At 37.8% G+C, this 23,326-nt stretch overlaps 1 protein-coding gene across 3 annotated transcripts in view; it reads right to left on the bottom strand.

The window, feature by feature from the left end:
• The window catches only part of SUGCT (succinyl-CoA:glutarate-CoA transferase), a 332,529-nt gene that overhangs the window by 84,346 nt on the left and 224,857 nt on the right, over positions 1-23,326 (bottom strand). Inside the window, exon 13 of one of the 3 annotated variants that reach the window (XM_064443855.1) lies at positions 4,752-4,828. The exons of the other annotated variants lie outside the window; for them this stretch is intronic. Within the exon in view, the coding sequence (XP_064299925.1) occupies positions 4,752-4,828 (77 nt within the window). The remainder of the gene's footprint in view (positions 1-4,751; positions 4,829-23,326) is intronic. 3 annotated transcript variants of the gene reach the window in all.

A 23,326-nucleotide genomic window follows, 5' to 3' on the forward strand; every position in this document is an offset into this window, starting at 1 on the left:
TCATTAAGGGGTCTAATTTCCAAAAAACTGTTCCTCAGCATTTTCTTAGTCTTTTTAACTAGAGTAGCCTACAACTGAGACATTGAGAATCATTCTCATACTTCCATCTCTTTATTTCTTTTTTAAAGCATTTTTTGGTTTATTTTGAGTGCTAATTCCTTTACTTTTATCACACAACTTAGCAGGATGAAATTATAAAGAAATACATACACAGACATGCTACACACAGCATATGGTTCTAAAGTAACCAAGTTCAGCCATTTTAGAAAGGGAAAATTCTCCAAGTGTACCAAGACCATGTAAAATAACAATCTTTAATGCTATTCTCAGAACAGACAAGACTTCTTTTTCTAGATATTAATCAAAAATCCTTGACAGAAACTCATGGACCTTCCTACAAACGATTGAGTCAATCCTGCTTGAATTTGAAACTGGAACTTCATAAAGTTACACTCTGAAAACCGTGTAAAATTCTGGATCCTGGGAAGTCAACAGCAAGATCTCCAATGACTTCAACAAAGTCAGGTTTTCACCTTCATGTTTACTTAATACTATTACATGCTGCATTTCTAGAGGGTTGTACTTCTGATACCCCTACTGAGACCTGCTTTATAAACATAGATGGCTTATTAACACAGCAATTGGAAGAATATAAGATTATTACATCTTGGACCGAAATTCTCCTTCCTGTTTTATGTCTAGGTTTAGTGCTTGTGAAGTTAGTGAATGCTTGAGCTATTTAGGACGTTTTACTGCTAAACAGAGCGTATCAGCTCCTCTGACATTAGAAAGGAATAAAATGTTTCTTCTTTTTGTGGCAACTGTTTAATCCATTATGAATCTACTTTAAAAATGACTTGAATCCTGTTTTCCTGGAAAGTGATCAGACCATGTGACAAATTTTAAAACTAATGTTTGCCTACAGGCTGAAATGAAAGCAAAAGGCAGAACGGCTTTGCCTGCACCAAGAGAACATTTAAAAGTTGTTTTGTTTTTTATTAAGGTGGCAATGTTTGAACAATGGTTGGAGGACATTAATAGCATCTTTTTTACAATGGAACTCCCACAACTGTGAAGATTAAAATCATGTGAAGTATATGCCAAACAGGGATTGCTACAATAATGAACATTAAGGCTGAGGCCAGTGAAAATATAAATCCTCAAAACGTGTGTCTTTTTGAAGGATGGGGGACACATGAAGCGATATCTTGGTAAATCAGAAATTCTCGCTCCAACAGTAATCCATTCTTGAAGCATGTATATGAGAAAGCAGAAGAAAAGGAGTCCTACCAGCACATGCCAGAACATGTATTTTAGAAGATTCAAACCCATTTCCTTACAGAAAGCAATAAGAAATTTGCTATTGTGTTGAGGTGGATAATGTTTACTGAGCTCTGTTCCCAGCTTTACTTCTTATTCAAGCAAACTTCCACTCAAGGCAATTATAAAGCACATGCGAGAAAACTCAGGTACTGACCTCAGATCTAACGTTTTGGAGAAATGATTCAGGATCCCTGACACAGTGTAATGACAAAACATTACTTGAATGGGATCCCAATCTTATTCTTGGTCCTTTCAGTTTTCAAATATGATGATAGCCTTTAAAGTACAATTTTAATCTGTGATGACTTTTTCATACTGTGACACAATAATATTCTATGCTGCTGGGAAAAAAATAAGATGGCTTTTATGTTTATCCTTAAGTGGGTTATTCAATAGCAAAATAATAGCAGCAGAATAATATCACAAATTTTGTCATCATGACTAATGGTGCTATCAAATAAAAACATCTGTGGTCATAAAATACAGATGATAGATGGCAAATTCCCTCGCCTATACAGTGTTGTATAACACAGTAGCAGTAGTGACGTGTTAACTTTGTACTAGATAGTAATCAGCTGCCGTGATGGGGGTTACCAGATGTAAAGCACCACTAGTACAAGAAGCTATAAGAAACCAACTTTTATCAGATCAATTTGCTTTGACACATACAAGATGTGAAAGCAAGATTACAATATGAGTACAGTACTGGTCCCTTTAGTGCAGCTTTCTGTGATTACAATGAAAATCCCAGTTGTCAACTGTTCAATTGATTAGAGAAAGCTACTACTGAAAACCTGCTAGACTGTTAGATTAAGGACTCTCTGTCCATCAGGGTTAAGTGAAACTCAGAGACAAACTTCTATACCTGTTGGTATTAGTATGTATATGAATCAAGCACAAAACTAAACTAAGAAGCATCCTGTACACTAAGGCCAATCTCCAAGTACTGTTGTCAGGAATACAGGCTGAAGCAGAGATCAGGCTTTCTCATCCCTAACAGCTGTAAAAAACAATTAGTTCCTGTATTTCAGGTACAAGTATTATCAAATGTACTTCCTAAACAAAACTAAAGATTCTGTTGTAAGAAGAGGGGGTGTGAAGACAAAAGATTTCATTGTCACTGAAAGAGATACAGCAGAAGTACCAGCATTCATGAACTTAAATTCATCATATCAGATATTACAGGACCAAAACAGAGCACAGGAATAGGTTGCATAATACTTTAACCCATGCTTCTTAACAGGAAGGTGAACAGTACAAACTCATATAAGCAGACAACTAGATAAGTCCGCTGAAATACTGCATCTGAAAATGTAAATTAGTCACTGATAGGCTACAAAATACAAAGGGATTGCTTATGTAGTGTATTGAACCTCTGTAATAAAAAGAACCACCTTTGATGGCCATGAGTGAACTGAGTGCTGGCAGAAGATGCCAAACTCCTATTCCCAGAGATACACATGCTCTGTTTATCCATGGAAAGGAAACCCACCCTGGATACATTGGTTCTAGCCAACTACCGCCCAGTATCAAATTTCCCACGAGCTAGTCCACAGAGAAGCCAGTCAAAGGCCAAGGACATTCTCATCTAATGGGAATTAACCTTTTAGACACAGCATAGTGTGGAATCAAGCCAGGACACACAACTGACACCACCTAGGAGACTGATGAATATTCTCCACCCATCAATGGGCAAAGGACAGACATCCGTTCTCATCATCTTGGACCTCCGCAGTGAGAGTAGCACTCTAAAATTATTTGAGTCCTTCCTGGAGAGGTACGCCCTGTAAGTAGTGACAGGAAACTGTTCCTCCACCACTGGACTCCTCAAACTGTGTGGACAATTGAGAAGCCAAGAACTGTGGAAATGACATTTTTCCCAAATATCATGTTGTTCACACACTCTTGTCTGATACCTCTACCCTGCCCTACCCCTGCTTTATTTGGACTGTGAACTCCTTGGCTCACAAAGTTTATCCAGCACCTAGCAAAATCAAGGACTTTGTTGGCAGTCCTTTGCATACCTAACAAATACTCTTAGTAACAATGGTATTTGTGGGGTTTCAAAAGTATCAATTGTCCCTCAGTTTATTTTCAATAGCTACACAGAGCAACGAGCTGAAACAGTACTGAATCAAGTCCCAGCCATATGTAGACAGTACACAACTTCATCAGTCCCCCCCACATCGGTCATATAACCACTGCTACAACCAACCAGCTCCTGCGTGAGCAACAGCTGACTGCACTGGAAGAAAGACAGAGGTAAAAAAAAAAAAAAGTCAGGAATCTGTAGCCACTTTACCATTTCTATGCACCTCAATGTTTAGTCAGTGAGTACTGAACAGTTCACTTTAAAATTATCTCTGTTTTGACCAGAATCACCAGCAATGTCCTGTCAGCCTCGATCAGGTAGAAGACTACCCCATAACTACTGACAATGTCAAGGCTCTCTTAACTCCTCAGCTCAACTAACAGCAAGTCAGTATATCCAGACATGGATATTTCAGAGACTCAGAAATCCTAACTGATGTAGGCCATGGCATATCTCCTCAGAATCACAGCTGTTACATTAGATCCCCACTTAATTTCAAATAAAGTTCAGATCTCTCCTTTTATGCTCAAGGCATTTGATGGCCTGGGTCACTTCAGCACTTTCTTTACAAGAATGTACTTCTGCTACATATATATGTGTATATACATATAAAACCACAGTTATACATATTCTATTCTGAATATGTATCACTATATTATTCTGTTTAGAGAGCACAGGTACTAATCTGTTAGTGCAAGGTATCCATGAAGGGGAAGAACACAGGACAATGATTTATATAAAAGAGAATACAGGCAGTGACAGCATTTTTCTCAATAATATAGTAGGACAGTATTTTACTAGTACATTGTAAAATTTCATTTGTTTTGATCTACTAGTTTATACACATCTCTCTAAGTTGTATTTAACCCCTAACTTAGAAAAAGATCACACAGCTGTTTCCAAGGAAGATAATACCGTATTTTTCAGGTGACTTTTGATTACACTTTGATTTTTGAAACTCTTAATTGTGCCTAGATTTGCAACAGACTCTCCTTCACCAGTTATTTGCAGGAAATGTCTCCTTTTATAAACTTGTTTCTAAACTATTTTTTGGGGACTGGATGACCATGAAGATACACGGATCAGAGTGAGAAACAGTTTGTCCTTTTCAAATATAAACCACAAAAACTAAGGAATATGGGCAATAGATACATAATATCTGAGCTACACAATATAAACTTCAACTGATCAATTTGGAACAGTTGTTGATGAAAGTTAAAATGGTGGAAAGTGTTTGGAGTGTTAATATGATATACGATATTCAGAAATGCAGCAACAACACCATTTAAAGCCAGTAGAGGTAAAAAACCCCTAACATTACAGAGTCTGTACGGACCTTATATTGCCTGAACACTGAAATGTTAAGAAGATCACTTTGGCTTTGTTTGCAATGTGTTCTATTTTCAGATGACCCTGGAAAGAAAAATGGACAAATATCATAAACATTAATATTAGGAGTTGTTGCGGTTGAATTTTTATAAACATTATGTACATGTATCTTCTGAGAGAGCACTCCAAAATGCTTCAGATGAACTTAGCAAAGATTTAAACTTAGCTTTTTTTGCTCTGCTAGAAAGAATATTTAAATATTATTTCTTTTATAAAGGTAACTTCTACAAATAAAGCATATATACTGCAATTTTATAACATCTGGAAACACCTCCTGAGAACAATACCTGACAGGAGGAGCTGCAATGCTGTCAGGGCTGGATGAACTCGTATGGGGATCTGGAAATTACTGGAGACCATACCTTACAGATTATATCTATAATGATACTGACATCAAGAATATAGCAGAGTTGCGTGAGTGCCTGAGGGATTTGGGCAAGTAGAGAGGTAATTTTACATGTGACTTTGTCTGTTTGTAGTTCTTTGGAATTACAAAGGAAGAAAGAGAAGGGAAGGGCTTTTAATTGACTTACTGTCTTGATCAGCAACCTATGGATCTCTGCTACAGTTGCTAGGAGTAAAGGTAAATGCTCAAGAGTTTCAGAGAAGAATAGAAAAAAAAAATCAAAGAATTCTTCAGTTGTCTCTAAAAAACACTATAAAGCTGTTACAGCACTTAAAACATTTACAGGGATGTCTGCAATGATTATATCAGTGTCTATGCCTAACTTCATAGCTTTCTGCCTTAGGGTCCACATAGTTGTAAGCAACAGAGTAGTAAGTGGTAAAAAGTAATATTTTCATACTGTAGCACGCTGTATAGTGACAGACAACAAGTAAAAAAGAGGAAGATTTTGATGTGGCCGTGACTAGGAGGAGAAACAGAATTTTCAATAGTAAGCTGAAGAAAAAAAATATATGACAGAGAACTAATGTGTCCACATCTCAAGTATAGTATAGTATAGTATACATATGTATAGTGTATATATATGCAGAGAGATTTTATGTGATGCCTGCACAGTGAGGGCAGAGTCTCCTGTTCTTTGCCAAACACAAGAGGCCAACAAATACATGTAACTGCCACAAGTACAGCACAGATAACAGAAAACTGCATTCCTCCCACAGGATTACCCTAACGTGATCACTTCTGAAAGTGTACCTGAATGGATTCTGTGCAGGTCTGAACGTAAGTAAATGAAACTTTAATAAGAAAATACTACCGAGCAGGAACAATGTCTGGTTACCACAGATGCTTCAAGCAATAAATGTTTAGGTCGATCAACTTAAGGCTGAAGGGAAATGCAAGAGCAAACAGTTAACCAATCTGTCCAGACATCAAAAAGCTAAGTAAGGAGAAAAAAAATCCATGTACCAATAAGCAATAGGGAAATTTCTTTCAGATGGTTGCCCAAAATTTGGAATTCCCTCAGGAGCTTGATCCCAATCCAAGGAAGCCAAAAGGCCTAGTGAGTGACTGTCCCTTGAGAACTCTTCCCCAGGTGGACATTCTCAGGATGAAACATATTTGTTTATTTTGTCTCTTGGTAACAGAAAATTCAATCCAGCATTGGCCTCTGACTACCCATCCTGTTTCCAGTCCTCACAGTACCTGGTAAGCTATTGGGAGATTTTTTTTCCCTGCACTCAAGAAAATCATTCTTTAAAATGTCAGCGTGATTAATAAGAGATTAATGGACTCAGCTCAGCACCTTGTCTGCTCAGATGTCACCTTTTGTGGTGTTTGGCGGTTCTCTTTTCCCAAAGGACACAGAAGGCGACAGTCTTGATCAGACAAGAGGCGCCCAAGTGCACTTGTTGGCACATAAACACAGACACTAACAATTTTCAATTATACAAGTTAGCCAAAAAAACTGGTTTTATCCTTTCTGGAAGAATGTGTAACTCAAACCTTTCAGTGTTTGTGATGTTACATTTGGCTGAACACCATTAATTTGAAGGACTGTACTTGTTGCATGTTGGGTGATCAAACATACTTGTGTCAAAAGAAAGTCTTGTTAGTGTTGTATGGAAGGGCTTCTTTCTTTCTGCTGAAACCTGACCTTCATTAACCCTTCATATAAGTAGGAGGACTTTATATATGAATGTCTGCACAAAGTGAAAATGTCTTATTTCTTACAACCCGCACACACTGAGCCACTAGTCTGCCTAGGCCTCAACTCTGATCTCATATCTGTTATTTAGGAAAACACAGACAGCTACCAGCATTTCTTAGATCAGAATTGTCTTGCAAAAGGCAGCATATATACACATGCCTCAGAAAAATAACATGGCTGAACTTATCTAAAAATGGAAGGTTTTCATTCAAAACTCAGGTTATTTATACGAGATACAATCAGAGTTTGTAGGGTTTAATGGCATCATTATTTTAAGATATATATAATTCTGAAGGGAGAGCAAGCCTACCCCCACCAAAGATGAAGGCCAAGAATAGTCAAAATGTTGTTCATGTTGTAGAATGATATATAAGTCAAGAGGATGAAATGGATCTATTGATCTTCAGGCTTTATCTATATTACTCTGAAGTCAGCGGGAAAAACAGATTAGAAGGATCAGAAGCGACAACAGTGAAGACGACAGCCCAATTTCATGGCAAGTTTCAAGGTTTCATTAAATTCTTTTATTCTGCACTGGAATTAATGCAAAATCTTTTCTGCACTTTTGCCAAAATTATATTGTGCTCCCTTTCTGATTGAAATTTGAGTTTTATAATTAAAAAAAAAGAAAATGAATGTTCCTCTCTGTGTTGCCACAGAGAGGGGGCTGTTGGATAGCATATTTTTTTTAATGTTGATAAAGAAGTTGTATGGCCAAAAGATCCAGATTCAGACTCCCCTTCTGCCTTATTTAAAACACAGTTTTCAATCCCTGAAGTATAAATCAAGGTAAAATGGTTAGATTGATTGCCAAAACTGAGAATCAAAGGGCCCAGCTTTAGTGCTCCAATTAAAATGGGACCTATAACATAGAGCAAACATAAAAGATTGTGTCTGTTTATGGTTGGAACTACTCTAAAAGATCTTAAATTATTTTTCTAATAATAATTTACATTTACATAATTCACATGCTCATTTACATCTATAACCGATTGCTGGGGAAACACTAACAGGAAAAAAACCATGACAGCTAGTTTGAGATTCACAAAGTTGCCTTGTTTATAACTTCACCTGGTTGGAACCATGGCTTCTGTTAACGATTGCCGTATGCCTTTTGTTTACAGTACAATTCTGACACTGTAATTGTCAACTACTGAATAAATGAAAACAAAGCTTAAATTTGAACATAAAGAACCTATATGCAAGAGACATTTTTGGTAAACCAATGGGTGGCTCCTCTCAACAATAAGGGCAGATGCTCATAGCCTGTTCCATTAAAATTATTCATAACACATATGAAAAGAGTGCTGCCTTAATAGAAATAGTTTGGTAAAATAAGGAAAAGTATAATAAAAAATGTGATCAGGAAAGACAGTGAAGAATAAGGACACATGCATTATCAAGTATAATTTTATATTTCTGTTTGAAAAATCCATGTTAAACTGTAGGCCTAAAGTTACTGGTCCAAATGTGTCAAAATCTTCCTAAGTGGAATTTTTCAGTTTCTTAGTTATATCTTTCTGTATGTACAAGAGGCCAGACTGGAAAAAGAAACAGAATATGTTATAATACAATAATCAGAAAGATGGCCAAAAGGGAGTTATTCCACTGAATTAACCAGATGGGTTTCCATGCCAAGCTATGGTGCTTTTGCCTTTCCTTCGCTCAACAGCAAGGGATCAAATATAATGTTTCCTTTTTCCATAGCTATCCCAAATAAGCAGAAGTATAAAGTTATTCACGAAACAATTTAAACAAAAAATTAAACACTGGAACTGCACTTTAGTATGGTGACCATATGCATTAATCCTTGAAAACACAAAGCAAAATATTAATTTCCTTCTCCCGTTGGAAAAAAATTTGATTGCTGACATAAGCAACAATTACTGTTAAGTGGTGAATTACAGTGACTATTGTTTACATATGGAAAGCTATGAATGCAATACGTGACAGATGGAAGAAAACTAACAGAATCTGCAGATTTAATCCTAAAATTTTAAAGGTTTGTTTCTTTGGGGAAGGGTAGTTTTTGTTTTGGAGTTGGTTTTTTTTTTTCCTTACAGTTCCATGGGCATGTTGTGAGATTTTAGTGAAGGAGACTAAGTCCTTGTCACACAATTTATAGAACAGAAAGAAACAATTTCTTGTCTCATTCCAGTGTGTTGGTAATTACTGCTTTGGGCAACCAAAAGTCTTTGCTAGACAGTATCCTTTTTCTGACACAGGGGAATGGAGTGTTCTGTCATGTGAGGATTTCATCTTTATTATAGGCCAAGAGGTTGTGCCAGTAGGAATGTTATTTTTTAAAGCTAGCTTTTCTGCTGAGATTCCTACGCAATATCTTTTTCCTTCTTTCCTATTTTTCCTTCATTGCTGTACATAGAAGCCGATCTTTTCTTTTGTAAGAGAGCAGAGTTCTTGGAAAGACCATATAACTCTTTCACTAGGAAATCTGTGTTTCCAGGCTGACTAGAGACATAAAACAGATATAAGGAATTAAGTATTCATCCAACTACCCCAGCCCTTCTCTCCCTTTAGACAGCATTAGGTTTTCTGGGTACACCACTTGCCATTCAGTGCACATCTAAGGCTTCGGCTCCAACAATGAAGCCTATGCTAGCTGTAGCTGGATTTTCAATCATTCAGTACGCTGAAGTGAATAAAAACAAGAAAAAAATGCAGCACAGAATGATGGAATATGTATTAAAGTAGTTCATGGCCTCCACCAAATACTCCATTTACAATGAGTTTTAAAGAAAACTTGAATTTCGGTCTCAGCACCATGGAATAAAAATAACTTATTTTTTCCCCTCCTCATTGCCAAATGTGAATAAAACAAATCCTATATAAAAATCACATTTCAACATTACTGTTCTTCATGCTGATCCTTTCATGGAAGCTTTTTTCAAAAACTTTTTGTCACATCTATCATATCATAAATAATTAGACTGTTCAATAACACTGCTCTGAAATTCTGACCTTGGGGTCTTTTTCTGCCTTATCTATGTAGAACACTTATCAAATATCTATTCCTACCCAAATCCCCTAAATTTAGGGTTTAATTCAGTTAAAGGAGTCAATGTTTCTATCATATGAAAAACATAAATCACATTTCATTTGGTGAAATGAGCCATTCAAAGAGCTAAAAAATGCCAGTGGAGGACTGGATGCACATTTTTTAAAGAACCTGTTTGCTTTGATATTAAAAATCATCTTTCTGTTGCCAAGACAGAAAATATTCTGTTTACATGATGACCTTATGATGAGGACTTTTTTTCATAACAAAGTTATCATTTAAGGATCGCAGGGAGCAAAGGAAGGTTCTTAATTATTTTAACAAATCCTATGCCAAGTCAGTAAAGATTTTTTACTTGATTTCCCTCTCAAGAGGAGAAAGGAGAAAGCTGATGTCAAAAATTCAAAGTATGCCAATATCTGTGTTGGGCTACTTTAAGGACAGGCTCGTTTTTAAGGGCTTTTCCCTTTTATTTCTGGGTAGATGAAAAGAGTTTTCTACTGGGTGAGGAACTGAACAGAGCTGTCACATAGTTCTCTGAAAAAAAAAATAGATCAAACCCCCCCCCAGATTCAAAGAAAACTCTTGTTTTTTCTGTTAGGCTAAGCTCTTATGCCCTGCTCTATTGTTGCACTGTGTTGGCTAATATTTTGTGCTCAGATCCAACAGTCTAATTAAAATGTGGAATCTTTTTCTTTCTCATATTTTTATATATACAGATACATACATGTATATACATACACACATGCAAACACATACAATGTACTCAGAATATTTGGCCTCTAACGAAAACCCTTCTCACTCTAGGATTCCTAGGGCTTTATAGGTTTAATATTCTGGAAAGTACTTGACAATGTAATGACTTAAAAAATTAGATTTGCATAAGTTAAATACAGAGAAAGGGGTGGGGTTTTTTTGAGGTAAAGTATGATTTATGATTTACAATCCACATATTACTTCAGGCAGAATATGCTGTTTCCTTATGTGTTGACAAGATTGCTCAGAAGGAGATACCATCTGACACTGTAAATCTGTATTTTAAATACAAATTGGTCTGTTCACACTGGCCATTTTTCTAACTACTGGAAAATGCCAACAGCCTCTGTGGAGGCAAGAACTACATTTCTGTTTTTTCCACTTTATTGGAATTGAAAGATAGATTATTTTTATGTGGGTTTTTTTCAGTTTAATACACAGAAGACTTAAAAATTATTGCTACTGTGAGACCTTTAACTATGAAAAAAACATTGGAATATGACCAAAATCTTTGCTAGCAGCCAGGGATAGGCAATGGTGTGGAAAAAATTGTGTTCTCAATACATCTTATGACAATCTATGTCAATGCCAATGCTGCTCTTTGTGCCTACTTCCATCAGTAAGAACTTCCTATGGTGATCTGTCATTACTCTCTCTGCTAGTTATAATCTTTTAGTCATCCAAGATTTTCTTTTACTAAACATGCTGTTTTATGTATTCTATAAAAGATCATCATGACATAACTCCTGATGACTAAGTATATTAATGAATATCCCATGAACATCCACCAACACATTGCCTCTCTACACTGAAGGACACGTGAAATCAGTTTAAAATATAACGTCTTTGTGCGTTCCACAGTGCGCAATGTATATAACACATCACTGAATATACAATACATTGCTTTCTCTTGAGCATGAAGATGATGATAAATCTTTCCTTGCCAAATCTTTTCCTGAAACAGAAGGTCAGTTTGCCCCCAGTTACCCTTGGCTATCACAGTTTTACACATCTAAACTACAAAATACTCAAGCATACTTTATTTCTGTATACTGAGGCCATGTAATATAATAAAAAAGTCATAATAAAATAACAACTTATTCCAAGGATGTGATATCACCCTGTTTCCAAAATTTGCTCTTGCATTCCCTTTGAACAAGAGGGTGTTGCTGAACCTTTTATCTGATATCTTTCATTCTTGGGACGTGGACAGCAGCTGCGTATTCCCCACTATCTCCACACTGAATGAGTGTTACAGAGAACACAGAAGAGCATGATGTACCAAACAGCTGAATAACCATGACATGAACTGACAAAAGTATCCCCTTTCATTTCAGTTGGAAAATCTACCGTAAGCATAGTTTTAAAAGGTGAGGATATTTTTTTTCTTCACTACCTGAGTAGTGCTGGACAACAATATTGCAAAATGTTAACACAGCCCTCCTGCACAGTCAGATTTGCTAGACAGAAATTGTTTGAAGTCTAAGATAAGGTTAAGTTTAGAAGAAACTTATCCATAACACAGTTCTTGTCATAGTCACTGAAGAGATGTAGATTTGTTTAAATACTTGAGGTAAATACAATTTAATTTTTTAATGCTGCTAACTAGTGAGTGAGTGTGTGAAGAAACAAAACTTATTATCGTCTACAAGAACTGGTTATTTTTACCTGAAGGTTGTTTCAAAAGAAGTCCAAACTTTATGTTCAGGTAAAAGCCTACATCTTTGATAAATTATTTCATCAGAGGAGAAGTGGCAGAACAGGTTCTGTATTATTCATAGTCAAATTTGAACTGGAAGCAAATCTCAGGATTTGTTAAGAGTATACATGAGTATGCATGTGAGTGCACCAATTGTGCATGTGTGTACGAGTGACACAACGGCCACCCAATTTTACTCTTTTCCATAAAATGTCAATCCACACGAGTAAAATAGCACAGCAAATATGTTCAGTGGGGAACTTGGGAAAGACAAGTACTAATCATGTGCAGTAGCACTGTCAGATATTCACTCATACCAGACTCTTCTTCCTCAGATTATGGGAATTAGGTCCAAATTTCAACACAAGTATGATGCTACACCACTGACAACTCCACCTAGTCCGGCACCTATCACAAATACCCTCCTGTCCTTCCTACAGGAAGGTGGTCTTAGTGACAAACACCAGTTCCCAGGTGGCACAATTTTGCCTGTGAATGACAAGGTGGTCTTGATGGAGGAGTGCGGCATAGAGAAATCAGAGTTCTCTCCTAAATTTGTACAGTCTTTCTATGACCTCCTGAAAGCCCCTGTAGCCACTTTGTGCCTCAGCTTCTCGAACAACAAAATTGTCTTTGTTTTATTTATGAAACCTGCAATGTACACTCAGGGTAGTAAGTACAGCAAAAAGATTATATTAGATTAGAAAGTACTTCTGCAGCATAGAACAGTAAAAGCACGTAATAGCCTCCTGTAACTAGGAAGGGCATTCAAGTGAGAACTAAACCATCCCGCAATATTTTAATCATTATTAGATAAAGACCTGTAATTTGAGCCAAACAAACCCCCTAGTTTCTGGGTACCTGAAACCAATACACAGATCAAAATTTTGTACTCTTAAAAGCATTTTATGAATATCTGACAACTTGTTTTTGCTCTGAAACTCCTTCCTGTACCACAGCCTATTAACTTTTTCTGTTAGCATATGCCCTTTAAAGATAGCTGTGGATGTTTTAAAGCCTTTGAGAGTGTGTGCACACGCATGCATGAACTTTCAGTATCTTCTGTAACATTTGGCCTGCATATGGAGAAACCTGTGATTTAAAACTAGCTAAAGATTACCAGACAGGCCTCTAAGCAACACATAGAGATGAATGTGCCAAGGGACAATTATTAGAAAAAGAGAGGGAGGCTTCTAGCACTCAGTCAGGGGTATGCAGTTTATTGCTAAAATATGCATATATTTCTTTAGTCAGGAGCCCCCTTTTTTTAAGACTTTAAGCAAACTACTTGCTTATTTCTGTTTTCTCACTGTGATCAAGCCAATTAAATTAAGACTACATTTTTCACCAGTAACCAGATATTTTGAATGCCTCCATTTTAAAGAGCCTCATTTTACAAAGGATGTATGACCAGCACTTAGAACAATCAAAAATAGTTTTGGAAACAGGAAACAGCAAAAAAATTATTTTCATGAATGGTCTTTGACACAGTGCAAGATGGCATTCTTTTCTTGACTGTGAACCAACAATCTGAACTCCCAAACGACACAGGTATTTGGCACGCAGTTAGGGGCTGAGCACTTCAGGTTGGATCCAAGGCCACTTGGATTAGATGATATCTACAGGATTTGAAAGCAATTATGTATTGCACACAGCTTTTCCTTCTGAAAAAGTCCCCAAGACATTTCATGATTTGTACAGCTGGGTAGTACTTTCAGCAAATAATATGCTAGTTTTGAACCCACCTGAAAATAATTTACAAATTCAGGTTGAAATCAGCAATAGTTTGGCTGAAAATAATCCCCCAAAACCTAAGACACATCATATAAACAAATTCCAAAGTGATTTCTTCTAAATTATGTTTCCATTTTCAAACTCATCTTTAAAAATAAAGAAGGAAAAAACAATGTATTTTAAAGCTTAACAAAATATTTTGATTTGGGGTGACAGGGTTATACCTAATTGCCTGCAGAAAACCATTTCAGATCACCAGAAAAGGATTTTAACTTTGTTTTCACTGAAAATACAAAAAAAAAACCCAAAACAAAAAAAAACCCAACCACCCCTCCCCCAATAAAAACCAAAAAACCATCCCAACACTACAAAACAAAACAAAAAATCCCAACATTCACGGCCACCAAACAATGCTCTCACTCTGGGAAGCAAGCCTCATTTGCCTTGACTAGGTTCTTGTTCCCAAATCCAACTACCTCTCTCCTTTTGTGAAATGCAAAAAGGACCAACTCCACCCTACACTTCTGACCACATTTATTCCCCCACTCACTCTTTTTCTTCATCCCAGGCCTCTTCTCCATCTGTCAATTTAGAGCAGCTGGATGTCATTCTTTTTTGGGCACTGCTCTATCAATCTGGAAGGATCCTGCATCCCTGAGTCACATCCTCTCCATAAATCCTCCCTTCCTTTCTCTCTTTAGTTTATCTGTTTCGTGGCTTTTTCATGCAATGAGGATGCTACAAAAAAATTACATCGTTCTGTAACTGCTTATTTTGAGATAAAGCATTATATGCAAACTCAGGCAATCAATTCACAAATATCACTTCTGGATGCAGTCCTGTGCCCCCTGCTCTAGGTGTCCCTGCTCAAGCAGGGGGTTGGACAAGATGATCTCCAGAGGTCCCTTCCAACCCCTACCATTCTGTGATTCTGCGATCATCTGCAATCCTCGCTTTTTTAAGGCACTGTTCTACAAGGCTGGTACTAGCTTGTCAGTTAAAACGAGTAACTGCAGTTGGCAAAAAAGCATGCATTTCAAAAGTCTTTAGCTTATATACACAAACTCACTGCCAGCATTGTTTTTTCTCATAGTATGAGAGCTACAAAAAGTTTCTGAGAAATAAATACAGAAGGGTGCTTCAAAGTTGAAAAACGAGCTCTCAAAACACACATGAATTTATATAAACAAAGATTAAACCAGATTAAGTAGGACCTACATTTAAAAGCTTTTCTGTAGGTGTATGGCTTTCTTTTTTCTTTTTTTTTTTCTTTTTTTTTCTTTTTGAGGAGCAAGTTTGTAATTACCTGTCAAAGAACAAAATAGCAACGGTGTCTGGAAAGAATGCATTATTTAGAGAGAGTGTCTACTTAAGAAAGAAGCTTTCATCGCAGGATATATTCCATGGAAACATACAGTTTACCTTGTACCACGAGCTATTTTACTGCAACTTGACTCCTGTCTTGACACTCAGTTTTCAACAAAAATAGCCAATGACCACCTGCCAAGCAAGCCTCCCTCAAAAAACAACATCCTCCTCTCCCCAAAAAACCTCAGAATTTCTGAATAAAATATTAAAACTAGTAAAAAGAAATACTGAAACTACTTTTTTCATTTGTCTTGAATTAAATGATAAAGCAAAGCTCACAACTGATCATTTTCCAGTCACACCACATCATGAAAGAACTTACTTGACAAGATGGATTAACATTAGCATGTATTTGGGGACCCTTTACTCCCAGACATCATGATATAAAAGCACTTAATAAGTAACAATCATCATGGTATGAAGGTGTGAAATATCAGTTTCCAATAACAGTTTCTTAAATACAGAAGATCAATTAGAGGAAATTCCCATCAGCATAAGTATCAACATTTTCCATTACAGAGGCATTGTTAACATAACTCAAATTGTTTGTCTTTCCACTTAATGTGGATACATGAGACTGAACTCCTAGTTTCAGTGCAGTTGCTGAAGTACATTAGGTCATTCTCATTCTAAGCCATCTGAGTTCCTGCAATGAGCAGCAAGAAGTGTTTCAAGGCCAAATCTGTTGCTTTTGTGAATGCTATCAGCCAGACACTCTCCTGCGCAGTTTTACTGGGAGAAGGCAGGCTGGGGGACACTATCAGGAAGCCATTTATAGCTCCCTAATTCTGTGAGCACCTGGTTGAGTCACAGCAGAGCACAGCTGCAGCACGCCCTGACACCCTCCCCCTTCTTGCCTCTGGTATGTGATCAAGGGGTGGGGAGACAACTGGGTACAGGGACAAACAGCTTCACACACCAGGGGATTCTCAGGCTGCCAGGTACAAGCAGGTTGCGGGTCCTTTCTTTTGCACACATGCAGCAAAGGCGGCTAGGGTGGTCTTAATGAATTCAGTGTATCTGAAGTAAGAGCATTAAATGCAATAAGAATATAGAGCTTCTGGAGAACGCTTTTTGTTGATGTTGCTGTTACAAATAGCACATAGGAAGTGATTAATCCTTGCACATTGCCATGGTACTATTACAAACATGAAGCCTCCAGCTTGAGGACTATATATGGAACACCTTTCTCCCCTTGCATTTAAAAACAGGGTATTTACACCATGTTAATAGCCATCTGTCTTACAGATTTTCCTTTTTTCTCTGCTTACACCATTATAACCAACAATGTACCTTTCCCTAACGCCATAAACACACCTTCAGATTGTTCTTTAAAAAAAAAAAAAGAAGGAAAAAACCCACCTCAACGCCCTTCCTCCAAAAATACAACAAAACAACTCCATAGCAGGTGGAGTCAGAAAAAAAGCTATTATTTGAGGTTTTTCATTCACTCTACAATATTCCCCCAACACAAACGTCAAATTGCAGGTGCATACAAAATAATTCTGTTATGACAAGAGCTGCGTATCTTTGTAACCAGTGCTTCTCATAATGATGTGTGAACTAAATGCTAACTGGAATAAAATGGACAAAAGCCAAAAAAAGTCCCAAGCGGCAGTCATGTACAGAAAAGGGACTAAACCATATGAGAACAAAAGGTCATGTGGCTGACGGTCCAAAGAGAATCACCATTTCCCTTTATTTCTTAAACTTCTAAGGCTGCAGGAACAGTGTTTGCACAGTAACGCGATTTGAGCTCACAACTCTGAGGGGACACCGGCTGGCATCACAGTCGTCATAGTGAATCACCACAGTGAAGCAGGGAACAACAGAGCTGGGGATAAAGGTTCAAGAGCAGAATATGGCAGCCTCTTGAAGATTGCAGTTAGCAAAGTTTACAGCTTTCTTACTTCCATTTCATAACAACATCATGGCACAAACTATCAAAAAGGTATGATTCGACCCAAGAATTTAGAAGACCAAGACTTCTCGAAACAATCACTATGCTCTCGTCCACCCTAGGTGTCTGAATCCAGACCTTTGTACTTCAAGACCATAACCTTCTCCACAAACCTATTCTTAAACTTATCAAGCTCAGTGGTAGCTAGAAGGCTTGTGTCCACTACCCCTATAGGAATGTTCTACCTTACTTTAATTTTCAGCCTAAATATACCCATGAACAGTTTTCCTATGCCTTTACTTGCAAAAATGCATCTTCCACTCTGAAACTTGCTCCTTTAATTTATCTATACAGAGCAAAAATAATCCCTGTAACGTCAGTTTTGTTAATTTAAACAAGATACGCTCTTTATGAAGAGTATATCTAGCTAGGAAAATGGAAGTCTGACTGCAGCACAAGCTGGAAAATCTTAAGGAGTTAACTATAACAGAAAGGAAAGCGGATGACAGCACACAGGTACAAGGTTACTTGGGACCTTAAACAAGTGCTCTGGTTTCTAATCCGTGCTGAAGGCAGTGCTACTGTAATTTCATTTCTTGTTACTTGCTTTAGTAAGAGTAAAGCAGGTAAGGGTATCCCTACTTATCTGACAGTCACACAGCTCTGGCAAAACAGACACGAGAAAGGTTAAGGATATAGGGTCACAGTGCGTCTCCTTGGATACTAATAACATTTTAGCTAGGCATCACAGAACTTGGAATAGTATTTCTTAGAGGCTGCACTTTTACTCAGCCTCTAAAAAATCTTTGGTTAGGGCAGTAGTGGTACTCAGTAATTTAAGTAAGTCTACAGTAGCCCGTGGAGAATTGCTGTCCCAGTGGGACCGTAAGATCAAGAACACAGAATATCCTAATCACCAGGCCCATGACCAGAAATCACCTGTACGTTGTGTCAGTCTCCTTTTAAAAATGTACTTTAACAGGACACTTTTCATTATGAATAAAATCTTGCCTATTTTCACCAGTTATGTAAAGAGAAGCTAATACGAATCATTTAACATAACCTTCCGACTGTAGCTAGGTGTGCTTTATCTTAGGATTTGCTGCACATGTATAGTGCATTGATAAAAAAGGCAACTTCACTGAGTAACAGTTCACAGTACTTTTCTTCAGCCCTCATGATCTTTATAAGGAAGAAATCGTCTACTCTGTTGATTTCAAGAGCTAGGGAAGTAGGTCTTACTTTAAACTCATTGGACTGTGAAGCATCTTCCTCTGTCCTGACCAGTAAAGGTGAGATTCATCCCATCTAAATCTGGTCAGATGAAAAGCAAGCACCTAGTCTCACCTAGACAGGTGGGATGAACTGCCATCTAGAGGTGCCCCTGCTCCCTTTCTCTTCCCTGAAAACAGAGAGACTATAAAACCTGCTTAGACTATATGCCTAACTTATAGACAGCTAAAATTAGGCAAGATGACCCCCCCCCCGCTTCACATTATTTATAAAGACCCATCGCTTTGGGATTTTTTTGTGAAGCTTCTGCAGTTATTTCTGTATTATCGGATTTGTATCTTTACTCAACCCTTACTTCTCAGAGTAAAGTATCCTATTCACTGTATGCTGCAATGGACTGATCAGAACTTCTATGAAAAATGTTAAAATACCCTGATTATGGTCAAATGCTACACAGGAATGGTCTTTCCCTTTGCCCACTTTGATTCCTTAACCTGTAAGCTCACCCTCAGCCGCAAACTATGAAGGTCACTAACTAGCTAACTGTGAAGGAACGACCCTCGATTTGTCATTAAAACAATGGACACCTACCAGGACTTAGAAAGGGGGTTAATTCTTGAGAAACTGCCTTGTGACCTTTTTAAGAACACTTAATGCCAAGACTGGTATATCAAGTTAACACTATCAAGCAAAAAGCTCTAGGTAATCTCTTCTGCAAAAGTCATTTAACAACACCTTTCCACTGTATCACCCCAGAATCTTATTAATCTTCCTCATGAAAATTGTTCTATACGTCAGATGTTGCTCCATGCCAGTGACTCGGCTTTCTTGTTAATTTAAGAAATACTCAAACCTATGCAGACACTATTCCTTAACTATGTTTTGCAAGATTTTCCACAGATTCCCTCAGAAATTACAGTTTCTTGTTATGCTGCGGTTAAGGTGCAGTGGGAAGGGCGTGGGCAAACAGGGAAGGGAGATGACATTTTAAAATGCTTTATAAAACACCAGATGTTGCAGAACCAACAGAGTGGAACAATGTATTTGCAATTATCAAAAGAAGAGAGTTGTTTGTCCGCATTTTTAAAAACTCATGGGATACTTTTAAGTCACTTAGTTGTGGTCTTTCTGTGTGTGAAGAACATAGCAAATGCCCTTATAGATTTGATATTTAAATGACATGCACGACAAGGGAACCGCTTGATGTGGTTCAGCATTTGCTCTTGTTACACTCTGTACTATGCTGTAAACATTCCAGCTGTGTGAATAATATAAAAACTATGCAAAAGCATTTTGCTCTTCTTAGTCTATCTTTCTTGCGCATGTTTGAGTTCTATAAAGTTGACATGGGCATATTACAAGGCAATGCTGGAAACGTACTACTGTATAGTTCCAATAACAGATGCAGGCAGCTGACAAGAAGATCCTACTTCTTAACTTGCACCTATAGCTTCAGTTTCCAAAAAACCTTTTAGCTGGAAGCCTAAGAGCTATGTAGAGTTTTCTATTCCATAGCTATGAGTAGGACAATTTCTGTAATTTTTTTATCAAGCGAAGAAGAAAATATTTTAACACTTAAGCATTTCTTCCTTCTAATCACTAGAGAAGAGACCACATTCATTTAAAATCAATCCATTCCTGCACGTTTAAAGAGCTGTTGCAGGTATTTTATGCAACCTGACAGATATTTTTCTTTGGAAACAATTCTGGCTGCACGTTATATCGCTTCTGTATTGCTCTAGAAATCATCTGTAGAGGCTATGAGACAGATTCAGAAATCCTGAGCTCTGTGTTCACTCTGCCATTAACCGACTATGCTCCTTTAGACAAGTCATTTAATCTCTCTGTGCCTTGGTTTTCCCATCTGTAAAAGGCAGCAGTTGTAAATATTCAGCTCTCTGACAGAGGTGTTGTGACTGCCAAAATATAGTACAACTCTGAAAAGTGACTATGCAAAAAGGCATCTTCTGACTCAAAGAGCCTCTCCCTTGGCGAAATCCACACGTGAATTCACATGGCCTATACACCACACAAGCCCCATTCTGAGCACTTAAGGAGAACATTGCTATACAGTGGGCTTGTGTAGAGTGATGGATTTCATTCCCCAGAGCAGACTTAGCCACGTGTGCTGACTTCAGTGGCAAAAAAATATATTTTTATTGATTTTTCTCCCGATAGTCATGCAGAACGTAACTGAGATTGACGCAGCTGCAGATTCCATTCCACCCCGTACTCCTTCGATACAATCATTTACTGTTCTTTCACATAGTGCAGCAACAGTGAGGCAACGTTATTGAAAGTGTTGGAACTGCCTACAACTCTCTAAGGGAAAGAATCTGAAGGCAGAGGGATAAAATGAGCCTTGAAGCAAATTGGACTGCACAGGTGTAAATAACTTGGTCAGCAGAATCTCTGTAACTGGTGATGATGAGTACATTGGGAAGAATCCAGTCAGCTCTCAGAGCAAAGGCTCAGTTTGCAAGGAAAAGCTTATTTTTAGTTGCAAGCAACAATGATTTGATCATGAGTTACTGAGGACAACTAACATGGAAGGTTTCAACACCATTTCTGCAGCAGCTTTGCAAAAATCTTTAATGTATTAATACTTGAGAAGTACTGTAAAATCCTGAGATGAAAGACAATGCAGAAAGTATTAAAAGGCCTCTCCTTCGGGTTTTTCGGTCATTTACAGGAAAACAAATTTTTGCTTCTTAAGAACTCATCTGCTCCTTATATTCCCATTGTTTGTGTTTATGACATAATCATTTCCACAGCAACTAATTAGGAGAAATCAAGAATTACGCCTGAGATGAGGTCTGTAAGGAGCAAATGAAATCATACAAAACACATCGGAGATTTTTTAGTGGAATCTTCTATCTAGCTAAAAAACCAAAATGGGGCAGCCACAACATACTATGCAAGTAAATTTGTTTAAACTGAAGAGCGATTTTTCACCTAAGACAAAACCGTGTCTTTTATTCACTGGGCCATCTTCTTGCACATGTAGTGCACATTTAAGAAACAGGAATGGCTGGACCAAATCAGATCAAAAGTCCATGCAGTTCAGTGGCCAACAGAAGAATGTCTGGCTGTAGACAGGACAAATATGTGGAGATACTTTTCCAACAGACTCTCATGGTAATTTTCAGGCAGGGACTTCCATCTGGAACTTCTTCAATGCAAGAGAATCAATACTACTTCATGAAACACCCCCATATGAAAGCACACTAGGGTATTCCTTTGCTGTCTCTCCTGGTGGCTTGGGATAAAGTGAGAGGAAGAGGTCCATTAATCCCTAATGTTCTTTGGCATGCTTTATTAGTCTTTGGTTGTTATTATTAAAGAAAATTGCTAGCCATTACAATTATGAGTGTTTGAGCAAGTTTTAAATTAAAGCTATTGATCCTGTGGTTGGGTGGAACAAGGCAGAGTGCAGGCTGGAAGGAGCACTCAGGCAGCTACCATCAGTATCAGTTCAGTTGCATCTAAGGATGTTTGTCCTGGCAATTTTGGCCATCCAGTGACCCACTTACTCTTTTAGCAAGAGGTCAGGGAGGGATAATGACATTAGCACTATCAACATTCTGCTTTACCACATTCTCTTAAAACTGTTTTGGCTGCCCTCAAAACAAATTAGTACGTTCCTTCAGAGCTGCTAGGCAGCTCTCCTTCTCACAGTCGCCAAGTCATAGAGATGTCACTTTGCCTCTTATACTGCTTTATGTCCTCAACAAGCTTCAAGATGCTCACAGATAAGAGGATTGTTAAGATCTATCAAAGAAGAGTTCTTTCTCATAGAGACAACTTGAATAACCAGCAAGGAAGACATGGTACAGGGGGATTAAGCAGGGAATAAACTACCTTCTAAGGATAATCAGTTTGCAACACACTGTACTTTCTTTTTATTCCTGTCACCAGTACTCTCCTTTGGGGACCATGGGAAGTGAAACAGAGAGGTCAGCAGTGCCAACTGGCCTCCATGTTATGGGAATTCAAGGAATGATCTATATTTTCCTCTTGTTAGATGTGCTGAACACACAGAGCAAAAAGAAAGGGCATAATAAAATGGAGAGAGGCTCCTCACCATTTATTATGTAGTGTTTGGCCCTTAGAATGAGAAGGGTGAACATCATTGAGAGAGATAAAACTTTATTTTACAGGCTCCATTTCTGAGGTTAAAGGGAGTTTTTATTAAAGTGAATTCAAAGTTTTGCTTACCCACTATAAACATTTCAAGGATACACTGTGTCAAACAGCTCCTTATGTTAAATACAATATACGACACTGATGTTTTCCATAGTTTATCATCAATAGAACTGAAAGTGTAATAGCATTGGGTTTTTACTTTCTGGGCAGACAAAGTCATTTTGATAATGGTGGCCACCAGAGACAGGAAGAAGTCTAAACATTCTTGATCTTTGGGGTTAGTGGGAATTCAGATGAATGTGGAGGGACCACATATGTTCTCTTGGGAGAAGGGTGCTGGCAGCCTTGTGTAACACACAGTCCTTTTTTGGCTCATGCACAAAGGAACAGGAGAATCAGCTCTAAGAAAGTCACACTTCTGGACAGATGCAAGTCATTGCAACTGTGCGTACCATATGTGGGAAATGGTAAGGAAGGGACTGAATACGAAAAGCAAAAGAGGGAAAGTGAGAGTGCCCTGGAAAGTAGGTTCCTCCTGAATCAGCAAGGGGCTTTA

This window comes from Phalacrocorax carbo, chromosome 2 (assembly GCF_963921805.1).
Source record: "Phalacrocorax carbo chromosome 2, bPhaCar2.1, whole genome shotgun sequence".
In the NCBI taxonomy this organism is placed as follows: Eukaryota; Metazoa; Chordata; class Aves; order Suliformes; family Phalacrocoracidae; genus Phalacrocorax; species Phalacrocorax carbo.